The sequence below is a fragment of the Lithobates pipiens genome, unplaced genomic scaffold (genome assembly GCF_037356315.1).
Source record: "Lithobates pipiens isolate NorthernLeopardFrog02 unplaced genomic scaffold, aLitPip1_a1.2 Scaffold_22, whole genome shotgun sequence".
NCBI lineage: Eukaryota > Metazoa > Chordata > Amphibia > Anura > Ranidae > Lithobates > Lithobates pipiens.
The window spans coordinates 182,962,941-182,982,102 of record NW_027507784.1 but is presented as its reverse complement, the minus strand read 5'-3'; the positions used below and the strand labels follow the sequence as shown (position 1 = coordinate 182,982,102).

General features: G+C 48.1%; 1 protein-coding gene across 1 annotated transcript in view; it reads right to left on the bottom strand.

Moving 5' to 3' along the window:
- FBXL18 (F-box and leucine rich repeat protein 18) overlaps positions 1-16,871 on the bottom strand; it is a 263,250-nt gene extending 246,379 nt beyond the window's left edge. The window contains exon 1 of the mRNA XM_077448714.1: positions 16,670-16,871. Coding sequence (XP_077304840.1) covers positions 16,670-16,690 — 21 coding nt within the window. The 5' untranslated portion in view covers positions 16,691-16,871. The remainder of the gene's footprint in view (positions 1-16,669) is intronic.
- Between the last annotated feature and the right edge of the window lie 2,291 nt (positions 16,872-19,162).

The following is a 19,162-nucleotide window of genomic DNA, read 5'->3' as shown; positions in this document are numbered from 1 at the left end:
AGTTCCACTTCTGGATGACTTACTGTCCCCTGGGATAACAGATCTTTTCTGAGTGGTAACCTCCATGGGGGCTTCGAGGCTAGGTTTCGAAGACCCGCGAACCAGGGTCTTTTTGGCCAAAAAGGAGTGACTAGTATTAAGTCTGTCCTTTCTTCCCTGAATTTCCTCAGTACTAGTGGAATTAGAGGAAAGGGGGGAAAGGCATAGCACAGCTGGTAATGCCAGGGGTGAGCGAATGCATCCAACCCTATTGCTGCATCTCCTCGGTGAAGAGAAAAGAATCTGTCCACCTTTGAGTTCTGCTGGCTGGCAAAAAGGTCTACCTGAGGAACCCCCCAGGCCTCGGAGATCATCAGGAACACTTCCTGATTCAGACTCCATTCTGCCTCTAGCAATTTGCGCCTGCTTAGGAGGTCCGCAAACAAATTCTGAGAGCCCTTCAGATGCACTGCCGATAGTGAGGCTGTGTTCTGTTCTGCCCAGGCTAACAACAGATTGGCCAGCTCCATCAAGCTCCTGCTTCTGGTTCCCCCTTGCTTCATAATGTAGGTAACCGCTGTTGTGTTGTCTGACAACACCTGAACATGGTGGCCTCTCAAACTCTGCTGAAATGCCACTAAACCCAGAAAGATCGCCTTCAACTCCCTCCAGTTGGATGATCTTTGAGCTTCCTGTTTGGACCAGACCCCCTGAGATGTCTGACCATCCAGATGGGCTCCCCAGCCCCAGGCACTTGCGTCTGTAGTAAGGCGCTTGTCCACAGGAAAGGTCCACACCAGGCCCCTTGAGAGGTTTGCCTGGTCTCTCCACCACCAAAGAGCCCTTTTCGTCTTTGACGAAATTTTTAGCTGTTTTTCCAAAGGATCCTGATGGGACCAGCTTGACAGAACCTCCCTCTGAAGGGGTCTGGAATGGAACCTGGCCCACTGAACAGCCGGGATTGCTGCCGTAAGCAGGCCCAGAACTGCCATAGCCATCCTGACTGAGACTGTCTGGTTGCTCTGTATCCGCTGTACAGCTAGCTGTAACTTTTCCTGTTTTTCCAACGGCAGGAAAACTTTCTGGAGAATCGAATTTAATGTATACCCCAGAAATTTCATTTCCTGTGAGGGGGTCAGGATTGACTTCTCTAGGTTTAGAAGCCATCCCAGGCCCTCGAGGTGAGACTGGGCCCTCTGGAGATTGACTAGGACCTGCTCCCTGGAGTCTGCAAAAAACAAAAGGTCGTCCAGATAAGGAACAACTGGAATCCCCTTCAATTTCAGGGGTTCCAAAGCCTCTGCCATAATCTTCGTAAAGACCCTGGGAGAGGACGAGAGTCCGAACGGCAGAGCCCTGAATTGGAGGTGCCATACCGAACTCCCTACCTTCAATGCCAGGCGCAGGAACTGCTGCGATGCCTGATGAATTGGTATATGAAGGTAGGCATCCCTTAGGTCCAGGGATGCCATGAAGCATTCTGGGGTCAACAGCTTTGTGATGGAGAAAATTGTATCCATCCTGAAATGTTTGTACCGAATGAACCTGTTCAGGAATTTCAGATTCAGGATTAGACGGTACTTCCCTGAGGGTTTTTTCACCAGAAAAATATGTGAATAAAAACCCCCGCCCTGCTGGCTTACTGGGACTTGAATCAGAACCTCTTGCTGTATCAGCTCCTGTAACAACAGCTTCATTGCAGAGGCCTTCTCCTGATCCCTTGGCAATGTTGTCACATAAAACCTGCTCGGGGGTGGTTCTGAAAACTCCAACCTGTACCCCTGATCGACAACGCTCTTCACGAACAGATTTGGAGACAGCCTGTCCCATTGTTCGCGAAAAGCTGACAGTCTCCCCCCCACTGGGGAGATATTGTCACTTGTTCTTAGGGGACTGCTCTGGGGGAGATCTAAAGAGGACTCCACCCCTGCCTTTGCCCTTCTGTGAACCCCATCTGCTCTTGTGCTCCTGGTCTTTTTTATGGGACTGCTGAAAAGCACGAAAATTCTTTTTAGCCATCTGCTTTTTCTTAACTGGAAAAGCCTTCTTTTTATCGGCTGTTCTATCCAGCACAGACTCTAAATCAGGACCAAAGAGCAAGTCACCCGAGAAGGGAAGACCACACAGCTTGACCTTAGAGGCAGTGTCCCCAGACCATGTTTTCAGCCAAACTGCTCTCCTGGCTGAATTTACAAGAGCCGAAGACCTAGCGGCCAGTTTAACTGATTCTGCTGATGCATCCGCCATGTATTTGACTGCATTCAGGATCAGTGGAAAGGACTCTAAGAGATCCTTGCGGGGTGTCCCCGCCTCAATATGGCTCTTCAGCTTCTCTACCCAACATTCCAGATTCCTGGCCACCACCGTAGCTGCCATTGCTGGTTTTAGACTGACTGACGCGGCATCCCAAGCTTTTTTAAGGATGGAGTCAGCTTTTTTGTCCATTGGGTCTTTAAGGATCCCCATATCTTCAAAGGCTAGATCCGTTCGTCTGGATACCTGCGAGAAAGCTGCATCGACTCTGGGTTTCTTATTCCAAACCTCTGAGTCCTTATCTTCGAAGGGAAACCTTCTTTTGAGAGCTTTAGAGAAGAAAGGGGCTTTTTCTGGGTCCTTCCACTCCTTTCTCACTGAGTCTGAGAGGACCCTGTGGACAGGAAAAACTCGCCGTTTTGTTTCGTCCAACCCCTGGTACATTTTGTCATGAACTGACAGTTGTACTCTTTCTTCCTGAATTTCTAGAGTAGTGTAGATTGCTTTTAAAATATCATCTACTTCCTCTAGTGATAGCTTGAATTTGGAGCCCCTGCTATCTTCTTCCTCTTCCTCCTCCTCAGAATCCCTGAAGGAGATGAGAGTACTACCCCCTTCGTCTCCAGACTCTTCAGTTTCCACCTGTCTGGATGACGACGCCCTGGGGCTGGGCGGTAAGTTCTGAGGCTCGGTCTGTGCGGGAGGGTTTTGTATCAGGATGGACTTGACTGAACTCAAAGAGTTTGTCAGCTCTTTAACCGAAGAAAACAAATCCTTATATTGTTGAGATGTTTCCTCTTCCACCAATTCTCTGATACAATTTCTGCACATTGCCTTCTGCCATGAATCTCTGAGGGGGGTTTTGCAGGAAGGACATTTTCTCTGACCTGGTCTAGCTTTTCCTAGTGATTTTTCCTGAAACGACATACAGGTTTAATTCACTAAAAGCTCTCAACAACCAGTTGCTTAACACCAAGCCAGTGCAGAGACCCACCACCAAACAGACCTACTAGTGAGACCCCAGAACTAGGCTGCAAAAGGTCAGAGCGAAGTCCACCTCTGACCTGCAGCGACAGGCCCCCAAGAGGGGGGAACAAACAAAGACATACCCACAGTAAAGCAGAGGGTGCCAGTGCACCTTACGTACCTGGGCTGGACCGGTGCTGGGGGCGCCTGTCTCCGCCATAGCTGGCTTGCACTCTTCCATCGTTTGAGTGAGGCAGCTATTTTACAAACAGCTCTCATTTTAAATTTTTCCCGGCCGCCGCGTCATCAAGGCCGGCCGGAAGCGGAAGCACACGGTCACCTGACCCGCCCCATGACCCCTGCGTTCCAGGCGCTGAACCACGGCGCCACGCCCCCTCAGAGCGCCCGCGCGTCACCGTGAACGACGCCGTCGCCGCCCGGGACCCGGCGCCGAAAACGGAGCCATGCCGCTGACCTGCAGCGGCCTCCGCCAGCAACAGAGCCCTCCCTGCGCTAACAAGCGGACACCGGGCACCCGACGCCGGCACTCCGAGGGTCCTTACTCCCGTGAGATGGCGGGACCAGGAGCTCCAGGAGTCCTCTCCCCGTGGAGATGCTGCTGGGGGTCAAAGAGAAACAACCTGCAACAAAAGGTAAGCCTTACTCCCCTGCAGAGAGTGTAGCTCTCCCTGGTTCAGGCACATGCTTCCTCCAAGGAGGAAACACAATAACTGAAGCCATGGAGGAGGAGGAGGTGTTTTTAAAGTGGGCATGTGTTTCCTGATTGCAAGGTGGAGCTACTCTCTCCGGGGTTGTCCTGAAAGGCGATTTGAGAAATAAACCTTGTATTTCTGAAGGGTAGCCAGCACAAGCTTTGTATGTAATACAAAAACAGGAAGACACACCCAGCCTTCACTGTTGCATTTTCTGATGTACAGTCACCTGGTCAACAGAGAAGACACAAACAAATGTAAAATGTTGTGTATTAAGATACCATCATATAACTTAAAGCGTGAATAAACCCATCCACATAACAGTTACATTTCTGGCACATGCCGGAAATGTGACACTCCCATTGGTTGCGCTTTCAATCAAACTGTCAAATCATCCAATGGCTGGTGTCTTAACTGATCACATGTGCTGCATCATTGCAGTTCTAGATTAAACAGAGGCCAAGGTGGCAGCTTCCTTGGCTGAAAACGACAGGTGGGTTTACTTCCACTAAGCACAGAGAAAGGACACAAACTTCAAATGTGTGCTTCTGATGCTCAACAAGGTAAGGTGATATATCTAACAGAAAGGACACTACCAAATGCAAATGTGGTGTTTTTCTGAGCAACCAATATGAAAAACGGAGAAGACACAGACACCTTTCACTGTTGTGTTTTTCTGATGTACCGCAAACTAAGGTAATAGATGCCAGACAGAAGGCCAAGAACCAGTACGGCGTTTATTCCTAATACTGAACTCTGTATGGTCATATAACAGAAATGATACTAACACCTGGAGTACACTTCTGATGGCCAAGAAAATGCAGCTGCATAGCCAGCCCAGTATGATAACAGACAAGACACCTGCGACCTACAGTTGTGTACTGCTGGTGCTGGACCACGTGCAGTCATAACCAGCAGAGTGACACTAACCCACTTCTGATTAACAACAGGGTATAGTCAAAGAACCAACAGAAATGTCACCAACAATAATTCAATGCTGTGCACTTCTGATTAGCAACACTGCACAGTCCCATAACAGAGGTGTCACTAGAAAACAAATTAATGCTGTGGGTTTCTGAATAGCAACTTGTACAGTCGTATAACCAACAGAAATGTTGCTGATAATTCTATGTTGTACCTTTCTGATTGGAAATAGCGTACGGTTAAATAACAGAAGTGTCACTAACAATTCAATGTTATGCGTTTCTGATAAGTAACAGTGCACAGTCACATAATCAATATCATGCTTTTCTATTGAGCCATAAGATAGTTATAACAGAAAAGACACAAAACAACTTCCCATGGTGTGCATTTCTGATGTGCGGTCAGACAATCTATCCTAGGCATAGCCTGAACTTCCGATACTAATCCTTCACCAGTGAAGGAGCATGGTAGTTCCAAATAATGGAGGTCTGAGGTGTGGGACTATACCACAGTAGTGGTAGTTGTTACCCTACTACTGCATAAGTCTGAGTAGGTGTAGCTAACCCACCAACAGGTGGGAGTGAGTCCACGCCTCCCAAGCATCTAAGGTCTTACTTGATCTCTGGGCCTGTGCTCGTTAAGTCATTCTCAGGAAGAGATGATCACACTCAAGCCCCCCCCCCCCCAAGAGGTTTTGATTAACGGTAGCATACTGATAGATACAGCAGTGTAAAGAGGAAACAATAGGTTGGAACTTGAGATGTTCACAAAGGTGCCCCCCTTACCCAAAGGGTATAAAATTAGGGGGCAGGCTTTTAGGAACCAAAAAAAAAAAAAAACTCTAAATGCACCATCGTGGAGCCACCTGCTAGATTCATAGCAGCTGGCCTAGATTTACCAAATTTATCGGCGTATAACACACGACAGCGTATAAGACGCACCCCAAGTTTAGGAGGGAATTTTATGGGGAAAAAAAACAAACAAACAAAAAAAAAAACACTTACATTTATATGCCCATCAATGCAGCCTTGTCAGTGTCATTTGCAGCCTTGTCAGTTTTATTTTCAGGTTTTATTTTTAAAAATGGCGCCGCCGAGATGTCCTGTGTATCTCGGCGGGGCTCTGTAGTTCTCACCCGCCTTCGGCCCTTCTCGTCAGCTTTCGGCCACTTTCAGCAGTTTTCGGCCGCTGAAAGCTGCAGAGAAGGGCTGGCGGCCGCCAAAAGCCACAGAGAAGGGCCAAAAGCCACCAAAGAGGCTCAAAAATCGTGGATGATCAGCGTATAGCACGCACCTGCGATTTTCCCCTGATTTTAAGGGGAAAAAGTGCATCTTATACGTCAATAAATATGGTAGATTACCTGGTGTGCATTTGCTGACCAGGGGAAACCTGTTATTATTCCTGGATTTTCCAGGTTCCTGTAAACCACCTCACAACCTTCCCATTAACTGTTTAGGAATGTTTAGTGGCAGGAATAGCTTGTAAGAGACTGTGCCTAACAGATTACACCTCTTCACTATATTCACCCATATTGATGTACTATATTAGGGTTTATAGTGGTAGGCTGGTAAGTTAGTTTTGTGTACATTGGTCTAGCTGAAGCTTCTGGGCTATTTGTTCCCAGACACAAGGGAAGGGATAGTAGCAACCTGGATTGAGGGAGGGAGTCCTATCTCAACACCCTAAAACCAGCTGGCTTTATTAGGGATTCTGCTGGGGCTGGTGACCCCTGCTCTGTCTTGTCAGACGATGCTTACCAGGACCATTCAGATAGTGAGGATGAGTCCCCGTCCGGGTCTGGGCGCGACAAAGCTCTTGTTGGAGCACTTATCACAGCTGTGCGTGATACCCTAAAAGATTTTTTTTTTTTTTTTTTTTAGCCTATACCAAAATGATGGGCGGGCGGTGGTTTAGTTATCCTGACTAGAGATGGACGAACTTCCAACGGGACGTTTCGCGAACGCGGCCGATAGTTCGCGAACCGTAACGTTCGCGGCGGGCCCCATTGACTTCAATGGGAGGCGAACTTTGCAAACCTACAGGTCAAATTTGCAGCCACAAAATAATTAATAGCTGTGCAAACAAAGTCCCACCACATGGCCAATGACATTACACATGTATGAGGTGAATCTGGGATCGACAACTACAAGCATTCTTTTTTTATATGTGAAATTGTTGTGACAATTCAGCACTGTGGAGCGCATGAAGGCAATGGAGGAGAGGGAAGGTCAGGGTAGGCAAAGAAGAGGGTGCAGGAGATGATCACCAGCAGCGTGACATACAGCAATGACATCTGCACCATGATAGAGTGATCTGACAGCAGCACCGTGATAGAGAGCACTGACATCAGCAGCGTGACATACAGCAATGACACCTGCAACGTCAGCAGCCCCAGGAGGAAATCAGCATAGCACAGGGGTGGTTGGGAGCCCCCCATAATATGCACAGCACAGGGATGGTGGGAGCCCCCCTCAATATGCACAGCACAGGGATGGTGGGAGCCCCCCTCAATATGCACAGCACAGGGATGGTGGGAGCCCCCCTCAATATGCACAGCACAGGGATGGTGGGAGCCCCCCTCAATATGCACAGCACAGGGATGGTGGGAGCCCCCCTCAATATGCACAGCACAGGGATGGTGGGAGCCCCCCTCAATATGCACAGCACAGGGATGGTGGGAGCCCCCCTCAATATGCACAGCACAGGGATGGTGGGAGCCCCCCTCAATATGCACAGCACAGGGATGGTGGGAGCCCCCCTCAATATGCACAGCACAGGGATGGTGGGAGCCCCCCTCAATATGCACAGCACAGGGATGGTGGGAGCCCCCCTCAATATGCACAGCACAGGGATGGTGGGAGCCCCCCTCAATATGCACAGCACAGGGATGGTGGGAGCCCCCCTCAATATGCACAGCACAGGGATGGTGGGAGCCCCTCATAATATGCACAGCACAGGGATGGTGGGAGCCCCTCATAATATGCACAGCAGAGGTACAGCCCCAGGAGGAAGTCAGCACAGCACAGGGATGGTGGGAGCCCCTCATAATAAGCAGCCCCAGTAGAAATATGACACCGCTCAACCTCTTCAAAGAGGAGGGTACGGGCATATAGTACAGTGTGCTTTTTTTGGACAAGGAAGTGAGCCAAATGAAGAAAGAAGGTCTGTGTGCTCCATTAAAAAAAATTGTTTATAGACATATACATGGTCTACTGGTCACATGTGTTGAATTCCTCCGAGATCCATGCCTCAATTTTTAGAAATGTGAGGTAGTTAACACAGTCGTGAGCTAGGCGAGTAAGCTTATCGGTCACGATCCCCCCTGCTGCGCTGAACGTCCTTTCCGACAGGACACTGGACGAGGGGCAAGCCAACAGTTCGATTGCAAATTGGGCAAGCTCTGGCCAAAGGTCAAGCCTGCCCACCCAGTAGTCCAGGGGTTCATCACTCCTCAGAGCGTCCACATCAGCCGTTAACCCGATGTAGTCGGACACCTGACGGTCTAGGCGTTCCCTGATGCTGGATCCGGATGACACCTGTCGATGGGTCGGCTGGAAGAATGACCTCATATCCGAAGTCACCAACACATCTTCAAACCGGCCTCTTCTTGCAGGCGCTGTTGGATTGGTACCCGAAACTCCTTCTCTGGGAGTGGGAATTGCTCCTCTGCCAGCGCACGCAAAAGCAGAATGCAGCATTTCTCGAAGCAAGGCCTGGAAGTGCTCCATTCTGACAGCCCTCTGTGACGGCGGTAACATTTCCGCCATTTTGTGCTTGTACCGGGGGTCTAAGTACGTTGCCACCCAGTACTGGTCCTTGACCCTTATGCTTTTTATACGGGGGTCCCTATTAAAACACTGGAGCATGAAGGCCCCCCATTTGCACTAAACTGGAAGCGGTGTGGTGGCCTGGCTCCTGCTCATCATCCAGGATAATGTCCCAGAAAGGTTTAAAGCATGCTCTTCTTGCTCCTCCTCATCCGCCCCGGCACCATCCTCCTCTGACTCCTCTTCAGACTCCTGTTGTTCACTTGTCTCAGATAGAGTAGCCCCCCCTGGGAATTCATCCAGCATTGCGACTTCCTCATCTTCCCGCTCCTGCTCCTCCACAGCTTGATCAATGACCGGACGCAATGCACGCTCCATAAAGAAGGCATAAGGTACCATGTCACTGATGGCGCCATGGCTGCGACTGACCAGTTTGGTGATCTCCTCAAATGGCCGCAGAAGTCTGCATGCGTCGCGCATGAGCAGCCACTGGCGCAGTGAAAAAAAACCCAGCTCCCCAGAACCTGTTCTGCCGCAGAGTTCATGCAGGTAGACATTAACTGCACGTTTCTGCTGGAGCAGCCTATCAAGCATATAGAAGGTTGAGTTCCATCGCGTCGGGCAATCGCAAATAAGACGTCTGACCGGCAGATTGTGTCGCCGCTGAATGTCAGCAAGGCGAGCCATGGCCGTGTAAGATCTTCTGAAATGGGCCGAGATTTTCCTTGCCTGCTGCAAGATGTCCTGGTCCCCAGGGTATTTGACAACGAATCACTGCACGACCAAGTTTAAGACGTGTGCCATGCATGGCACGTGCGTAATTTTGCCCTGTTTCAATGCGCTAAGCAGATTGGCACCGTTGTCACACACCACTTTACCAACTGTCAAATTGAGCGGTGTTAGCCACTGATCTACCTGTGAACGCAAAGCTGAAAGGAGTGCCGGGCCAGTGTGGCTCTTGGCTTCCAGGCACAACAGACGCAGCACGGCATGGCAACGTTTCACCTGGCATGTCGAATAGGTTCTGGGGAGCTTGGGCGGCGCAGCGGAAGAGACGCTAGCAGCGGAAAAGGAGGAGTCAGCCAAGGAGGAGAGGGAGGAGGATGGAGTAGGAGGAGGAGAAGAAGAGCCAGGCCTGCATGCAATCCGTGGAGGTAAAACCAAATCTACACGGGTGCCACGGGTTACATGCTTGACGGCCGTCAGAAGGTTCACCCAGTGGGCAGTAAAAGTGATATACCTTCCCTGCCCATGTTTGCTAGACCACGTGTCTGTGGTCAGATGTAGCTTGGCACTGACACTGTGTGCCAGAGATCATTCACTTGCCGCTGAGCATGGCCATACAGCTCTGGGATGCCCTTCTCTGAGAAATACTTCCTTCCTGGGACCTTCCATTGTGGTGTTACAATGGCCACAAATTTGCGAAAGGCCTCCGAGTCCACCAGTTTATATGGCAGTAGTTGGTGGGCTATGAGTTCTGATAAGCCAACCGTCAACCGTTGGGCAAGAGGGTTATCCAGCGTCATCATTTTTTTACGCTCGAACATTAGAGCCACGGAAGCCTGCCTTTTTGCAGAAAAACGTGAGCTTGGCGTGATGGAAGGTGGAGTGGAGGACAATTGTGAGGAGAGAGGAGAAGTAGAAGACGAGGCTGGACGGTGAGAGCCTGGAGTGTGGCTTTGTGTGTTCCATTGCTCCCACTGGGCTCGGTGATGGCTGCTCATGTGCCTTCTTAAGGCGGTCGTCCCTAGGTGAGTGTTGGGCTTACCGTGACTAATGCGTTGACTGCAAAGATTGCAGATGGCAACGCTATTGTCAGCAGCGGACATGTTAAAAAAAGCCCACACTGCGGAGCCATGTGCCGGTGTCCTAGGAGCGCCAGATGTGACCGTACATGGTCGATGACTCGCTCCTGATACATTAGCAGTCTGCTTTGTCCCTCCTGTGCAATGTAAGTTATTCCTGCTTCTCCTCCCTATCTGCTGGTCCATATCTCCCTCTGAACTCCCCTCCTCTGTTGTGGGCACCCACGTGACATCACTAGACACGTCATCATCGACGTCACCTTCCCCACCGCTATAGAGATCTCGAAGTAGGCAGCAACACCAGGGACCAACCTCCTCCTTGGGCTGATCTGGGTACTGTCGTCAGACTGCCGAGTAGCGGTTGTTGCTACCTCCTCTTCCTGATCCAATACCAAGATTGGCTGCGCATCAGAAATGTCTTGATATGGATCAGAAAATAATTCCTGTGACTCAAGCGGAAGGTATGTGGTGGTGGTGTTGTTGTTGGTGGTAGTGTCTTTGGGGGTGCACATAGAGTGAAGAAGAGGGTGCAGATCGAGAGGATGAGGAGGGTGCAGAAGAGTAAGGCTGAGTGAGCCACTCAACCAAGTCTGGTGCGTCCTTTAAATGAATTGAACGCACCTTCTGCAACTTCCCACTTTGGCTCAAGCCTGTTGCTCCTGCCCTACCCCTACCACCCCTGCGGAAGGGCCTGCCTCTTCCTCTGCCTGTCATTTTTTAAATGACCCTGTGACAAAACTCTCAGTCCCTATACTGATGAAGGACTGCTGCAGTATAGGGCAGCAGTCAGCAGTAGTGCACCTCAACCCTATGTATTGTGGACCTATACCAGTCCTTATGGAATAGCAGACTGTACCTCACTCAACCCTATGTACTGTAGCACCCTAGACCTTACCAGTCCTTATAAGGACCTTTGTGGAACAAGTAGGTTGTGAATGATTAGCAGACTGCACAGAAGGGCAGCAGTCAAGTATAATATTCCTTTCTATATTTGGAAAAGAAAGAATATTATACGTGTACAAGTCTATTACCATACCAGTCTTGAAAATAACCTTTGTGGACCTAATAGTAACAGCTACTGATTAAACTGACTGTCCCTCACTGCCTCACACACAGCTTCCTGCCTGTCCCTATATAAACTAACAAAACAGAGGCTGCTGGAACAATAACTTGAATTGCACTTTTGTGGACCTAATAGTAACAGCTGATGATTACACTGACTGTCCCTGCAGCACACAGCGTCCTGTCCCTTTCTCTACACTGACAAAAGACACTCAGGCTGCTGCAACAATCACTAGCACATCACTTCCTCAAACCTATATCCTTAACTACACCTAACACCTATACCATGATACCAGTCCTTAAAAGAGCTTTTGTGGAGCCAATAGCGATTTGGGTCACAGAAGTCTCTCCCTGCTCCACACAGCAACCTCTCCCTATGGTGACAGAAGAAAGAATGTAAAATGGCTGCCGGATCGGGTCTATTTATAAGTTAGGGGGAATGTCCAAGTGTCCATGTGCTGTAATGTCTCAATTGGCTGTCCTGTACCCCATGATGGATGTGTCATCATAGGTCAAAGTTCTTTTACACAGTAAACACGGAAGTCCACCGGGCGAACTGCGGCAATAGTCCAACGATTTCGGCCGAAATTCGCTGTGAAACGACCGCAGGGCGAACCGTTCGGCCATCCCTAATCCTGACTGGGCATCATATGATGTCCAGTAGGATAGGCCATGATCGTGCGCCCAGGGGAGGGGCACGCAGCGTGGCGATCGGTGGTGTGGTGTCAGTCTGACACTCCGCAACACCGATATTGGTAAAGAGCCTCTTTACCACGTGATCAGCCGGGTCCAATCACGGCTGATCACAGTTGTAAACAGAGTCATTTATCAGCTTTTCCTCATGCCGCGTACACACGATCGGAATTACGGACAGAAAAAGACCGGCAAGAGCTTTTCATCGGAAAATGCGACCGTTTGTATGCACTATCGGAATTTAGCTGGCCGAATTTCCACCAGCCGAAAATTTATAGCATGTTCTCAATTTTCCCGATGGAAAAACTCAGATCGTGTGTATGCAATTCCAACACGTCAAAAATCGTGCATGCTCAGATTCAACTACGAGACGGAAGCTCTTGGCTATTGGCTATTGAACTTCCTTTTTTTTGTACGTCACCATGTTCTAAACGATCGGAATTTGATGTGAGCAAGACAGCTTGGGCGGAATTCCGTCGAGAAAACCATCAGAGCTTTTTCCGGTGAGAATTCCGATCGTGTGTACGCGGCATTACTTGCATCTGACAGATCTGTGGCTCGCCTGACGGAGGGGGGGGGGGGGTGTCTGTGCTGACTTTTTATCAGTGCAGCCCCCTCGCGGATGCCCGCCCAGGACCACCAGGGATATACCAGTGCCCAGGCATATGCCAATCAGCGCCCATCAACAATGCCTGCCAGTGCCATCAGTGATGCCCATCAGTGCCACCCATAAGTACCTATCAGTGCAGCCTTTCAGTGCCACCCATTGTTAAGGAATCTAATGTACATAATGATAATCAGAAAATGTCTATTTGCTTATGTGTATACATGTTTCTATGCTCCTTACTTATTATGTAGTATACAGATTGTCTCTCTGTTCGGAGTTTAAAATGGCGCCTGTACCCTACATCCCACGCGTTAGAAGAATGCATTTGAGATAACAGAACCAGCTTCAACCAAACTTCAAGCATCAAGTTTCTCCATTTCTCTTGTTATGTTAACCAATAAGATGTACCAATTAGACTGATATAGCAATGACGTATCTTTCTGTATAAAATATTAACACCGCCCACTAATAAATCAGAAATTAGAAGTAGCCGAGCTGAACATGTCTCAGAGAGTGTTTACTTCTAATGTGCATGCACATATATACTTTTTTAATTAGAAATAGCAGCAGATAACCTCAAACTAGTTTGTAGTTCTTATCCATTTCACCATGAGTGCCCTTCAGTGCCGCCTATCAATGCTAACTCATTGGTGCTACCTTACAAGTGCCCGTCAGTGCAGCCTCATCAGCGAAGGAGAAAACATACTTATTTACAAAATTTTATAACAAAAACAAAAAGAAATAAAAATTTATTTTCAAACTTTTTCCGCAGGTGAGATCAAATACCACCAAAAGAAAGCTCTATTTGTGGGAACAAAATGATAAAAATGTTGTTTGGGTATAGTGTAGCATGACCACGCAATTGTCATTTAAAAAGTGACAGTGCTAAAAGCTGAAAATTGGCTTGGGCAGGAGGGGGGGGGGGGGGGGGGGGGAGTACTTGGTATTGAAGTAGTTAAGGTGCCTTTAGTTCTGCTTTATCCACTTGTCGACCACACACTGTAACTTTAGGTTACTTTCACACCGAGTCACTTTACAGGCGCGCTACATAGCTAAACATAGCGCCTGTATAGCACCTCTCCAGTGTTTCCAGTATGAAAGCCCGAGGGCTTTCACACTGGAGCAGTGTGCTTGCAGGACAGTCAAAAAAGTCCTGCAAGCCGCATCTTTGCAGCGCTCCTAAAGCACCCCATCCCATTGAAAACAATGGGGCAGCACCGCAAACCCACCGGCAAAGAGCCGCTTTGTGGGCAGTTTTAACCCTTTTTCAGCTGCTAGCAGAGGTTAAAACCGCCACGCTAGCGGCCAAATAGCACCCCTAAAAAGAGAAGGTGGCTCTAAAAATCCACCCTGCTAGCGGCCAAATAGCGCCGCTTTACCACCAGAACCCATCCCAGTGTGAAAGTAGCCTTACTACTACTACAAAGCAGGCTGGCTGCGCAGAATCAAGCATATTTACGCGATTCTGCTGTTCTGGATAGGGGATGTGCCAGCTGTGCTGTGATTAGTCACAGCACAAGCCGATCAGTGGGTGCCGGATGACTGCGGGCACCCGCTGATCGGTGAGGAGGAAGACAGGACAGAGCTCTATTTATGTAAACAACACAGAGCTCTGTCCTGTCAGCAGGGATGTGCTGGATTTTCCGTCACAGCCCTTAGTGAAAGCACCTCACAGTACACACAAACACTGGTTAGGCACACGTTTAACCCTTTGATCGCCCTAGATGTTTAATCCCTTCCCAGCCAGTGTCATTAGCACAGAGGCAGTGCATAATTTTAGTACTGATCACTGTATAAGCCCCCTTTCACATGGGCCATCCGATTAGGTCCGCCTCTCAGTTTTTCCGGCGGACCTGATTGGGTCCTATTCCCCATCCATGTGGGGATTCAGATGGCATCCGATGGAAACCGACAGGCGGTCCGTTTCCATCTGATTTCCCTATAGGAGGAGAGCGGGGATTGTGTCCGTTCCACATAGGCATAGTGGAACAGACCTGTGATTCCCCTCTGAGCAAGCAGATTCCACTTCATGGGGGCATCCGTATGAAAGTGGCATTAATGTCACTGGTTCCTACAAAGTGTTAGATTGCCCACCATACTATTGTAATCCCGCTACAAGTCGCTAAATGCAAGTACTAGTATAAATAAAAATTTCCAGTACATATACCACAGTTTGGTTTGCGCAAATGTTATATCATCAACAATCAATATATGCCTATTGGGATTTTTTTTTTTTTACCAAAAATATGTACACATTCACCTAAATTTATGAATTAAGATTTTTATTGTTTTTTATTGGATAAGTTTTATAGCAGAAAGTAAAAAATATTCCTTCTTCTAAATTTTCATCTTTTTTCCCCATTTATAAGACAAAAAAATAAAAAACTCATACCAACAAAAGAAAGCTGTATTTGTGTGGGGGAAAAATTATATATAAAATTGTATTTATTTATGTACGGCCTTGCATGACCATGCAAGTGTTAGTTAAAGTAACGCTGTGCCGTATAGCAAAAAATGGCCTGGTCGTGAAGGGAGTAAGGATGAGCTCAGGTGTGTTTGCAAACCGCACGTGAAGAGCCCGCAAGGAAGTCGGCACCGCACAGTGCTAATCACAGGCAGTGAGACATTTCCTGATCTCTGCAGCCGCGGATCGGGAAAATGTCTCACTGCTTGTGATAAGCGCTCTGCGTTGCCGACTTCCTGGCCAGGATCTGCACATGCGGTTGGGAACACTCCTCAGCTCAGCCTTAGAAGGGAGTACATTTTTCAGAGGTCAAGTGGTTATCGATGTACAGCACAGTCTGGGTTCAGTCTGTTAGCCTGGCGAAGGGAAGAGTAGGGAAGTGCCTTGCCATTCCAGGCTATAGAGCTGTGTGTTTCTATTGATGCACACAGTGTAGGGCTTAAGGATGAGCTCAGGCGTGTTTGCAAACCGCACGTGCAGACCCCGCCAGGAAGTCAACACTGCACTATTCACAGGCAGTGAGATATTTCCCGAACTCTGCAGCCGCAGATCGGGAAAATGTCTCACTGCCTGTGATTAGCGCAGCGCTGCGCTGACTTCCTGGCGGGCTCTGCACATGCGGTTTGCAAACACGCCTAAGCTCATCCTTAAAAAGGAAGTAAACCCTGATGAGTTTACTTCCTCTTTCATTCCCTGCAAAGGCAAAGCATAATGGACTATTATGCATCGCATAGTAGCCCATTACGTGTCACTTACCTGACACAGGAGCCAGCGAAGTCGCCGCTGTCCCCTGTAGTCCGCCGCATCCATCTTGTTGGTGGGATCTCGCAGCCCCGCCGCTGTCATTCGGCGAAGCCGCGATGACGTCACTCCCGCGCATGCGCACAGGAGCCGACATGCGCGGCAGCTCCATCGCTGAGAATGCCGCACTCACTGCGCCTGCATGCGCTGTAGACAGCGGTGCCTGTTTTTGGGCAAGTATCTCCTAAACCATATAGGTTTAGGAGATATTGCTTGGACCTACAGGCAAGCCTAAATCTAGGCATACCTGTAGGTCAAAGTGGTTTGTAAGGGTTTACAACCACTTTAATAGGGAGACAACTCCAGTCCCTGCATACAAGGGGGGCTCCACAGGAGGCTGCAAGAGAAAGAAGCCCCCGAAAACAGGAAACCTGGGGCAGCATTCATGGCAGCGCCTCAAAAAAAAAAAAGGATTAAAAAAAATAAAGAAGCCACATGTATGTGAGGCTTTCATTTAAGCATTGCTAAAGTGTGTCTGTTACAGCACTCTGTCCCCTATCACTGCTCACCACCATGACAGCACAACGTCCCTGTGGAAATGCCAGTCTCACCAATATGCATTGTTATGGAAGACAGCATGAGACCTGTTCTACCACTTTCCTCCATGATGAAGTGAGAAGACGAGCACCGCTCACCTCTGATGAGCTGTCAGACATGCTGTATGAGGAGTGTCCACGGTCTGTATATACACGGCACGTCTATATCTCTGCCTTCCCCCAACACTGATACATGCCCATAGATGACAAGCTTCACACAGCTAAAGGACCTTTGCCGACGTCACGATCACATGACCGGCATCTAGAGTGGGAGGGACTAAGTGAGCTGGTGCACGAGGGAGAAGGAATGGTAGCTCTGATTTCTCAGAAGATGTCGTCCAAATAAATGATTCCCGCCAGCCTATCAGTGTGATTATTTATCTTCACTCAGTCATTTGAGGGAAAAGAAGATTTTCTTCATAGAAATGCCTTATTGATTGTTTGGGACGCATTCACACTGGTGTAGCAAGCCTGTGGTGGAATTCATTGACATGGCAGCCCAGACGCAGCAAGCAAGGCGCTCATTTTTGTGTGGGGAAAAAAAACATGTAGTAAGCACAGCAAACTGCCATTAACCACTTCAATACAGGACATTTATACACCCTTCCTTCCAAGACCAATTTTTAGCTTTCAGCGCTCTCATACTTTGAATGCCAATTACTCATTACTCAGTCATGCAACACTGTACCCAAACATTTTTTTCATACAAATAGAGCTTTCTTTTGGTGGTATTTAATCACCACTGGGTTTTTTATTTTTTTGCGACATAAGTGAAAAAAAGCGAAATAAGACTTTTTTGTTCATAAATTTGGGCCAAAGTTTATATGGCTACATCTCTTTGGTAAAAATAACCCAAATTAGTGGATATTATTTAGGCTCTGTGAAAGTTAAGAGTCTACAAGCTATGGTGCAAATCATTGAAAATTGATCACATCTGATGCACTGACGGCCTATCTCATTTCTTGAGGCCCTGAAATGTATCGAAAGTACAAATACCCCCCAAATGACCACTTTTTGAAAATTAGACATTCCAAGGTATTTAGCAAGAGGCATGGTGAGTTTTTTGAAGTTGTAATTTTTTCCCATGATTCTTGGGAAAATTAAGAATTTTTATTTTAATTTTTTCAGAAAATTGTCATAATAACAAGTTATTTCTCTCACACAGCATATGCATACTTACAATTACACCCCAAAATACATTCTGCTACTTCTCCCGAGTATGGCGATACCACACGTGTGTGTCACATACAGAGGTCCAACATGCAGGGAGCACCGTCAGGTGTTCTAGGAGCATAAATGACACTTCTAATTTCATAACGACCTATTACACTTTTGAAGGCCCTGGAGCACCAGGACAATGGAATTACCCACAAAATGAGCCCATTTTGGAAAGCAGATACCCCAATGTCTATTCTATGAGACATAATGAGTCTTTGAACGGTTTATTTTTTTACTCAAGTCTTCAGAAAACGTGGAAAGAAAATTAAAATCTTTTTTTTTTTTACACAAAGTTGTAAATTTATAAGATATTTCTAACACATAGCATATATATAGCAAAAATTACACCCCAAAACATATTCTGCTACTTGTCCTTAGTATGGCGATACCACATGTGTGATACTTTTACACAGCCAGTCCACATACAGAGGCCCAACATTGAAGTAGTACCTTCATGCGTTCTAGGAGCATAAATTACACATCTCATTTCATGCCTACCTATCACACTTTTAAAGGTTTAGGAGCACAAGGACAGTGGAATTACCCACAAAATTACCCAATTTTGGAAAGCAAACACCCCAACATATATTCTATGAGGCATGGGCTGCAGATAGGTACTCGGGTACTCTGTTGTGCTGGAGACAAGTACTCGGGTACTCTGATGGCTGGTGACAGGTACTTGGGTACTCTGATTGCCTGGAGATAGATACTCGGGTACTCTGATGGCCTGGTGACAGGTACTCTGATGGCCTGGTGACAGGTACTCGGGTACTCTGATGGCATGGTGACAGGTACCTGGGCACTCTGATGGCCTGGTGACAGGTACTTGGGCTCTCTGATGGCCTGGTGACAGGTACTTGGGTACTCCGATGGCCTGGTGACAGGTACTCGAGTACTCTGATGGCCTGGTGATAGGTACTCGGGTACTCTGATGGGCTGGTGACTGGTACTCAGGTACTCAGATGGGCTGTGACTGGTACTCAGGTACTCGTGTACTCAGATGAACTCTGACAGGTACTTGGGTACTCAGATTAACTGTGACAGGTATTTGGGTACTCAGATGGACTGTGACAGGTACTCGGGTACTCAGATGGACTGTGACCGGTACTCGGGTACTCAGATGGACTGTGACAGGTACTCGGGTACTCAGATGGACTGTGACAGGTACTTGGGTACTCAGATGAACTGTGACAGGTATTCGGGTACTCAGATGGACTGTGACAGGTACTCGGGTACTCAGATGGACTTTGACAGGTACTCAGGTACTCGAATGAACTGTGACAGGTATCTCAGGTACTCAAATGAACTGTGACCAGTACTCGGGTATTCGGATGGACTGTGACAGTTACTCGGGTACTCAGATGAACTGTGACA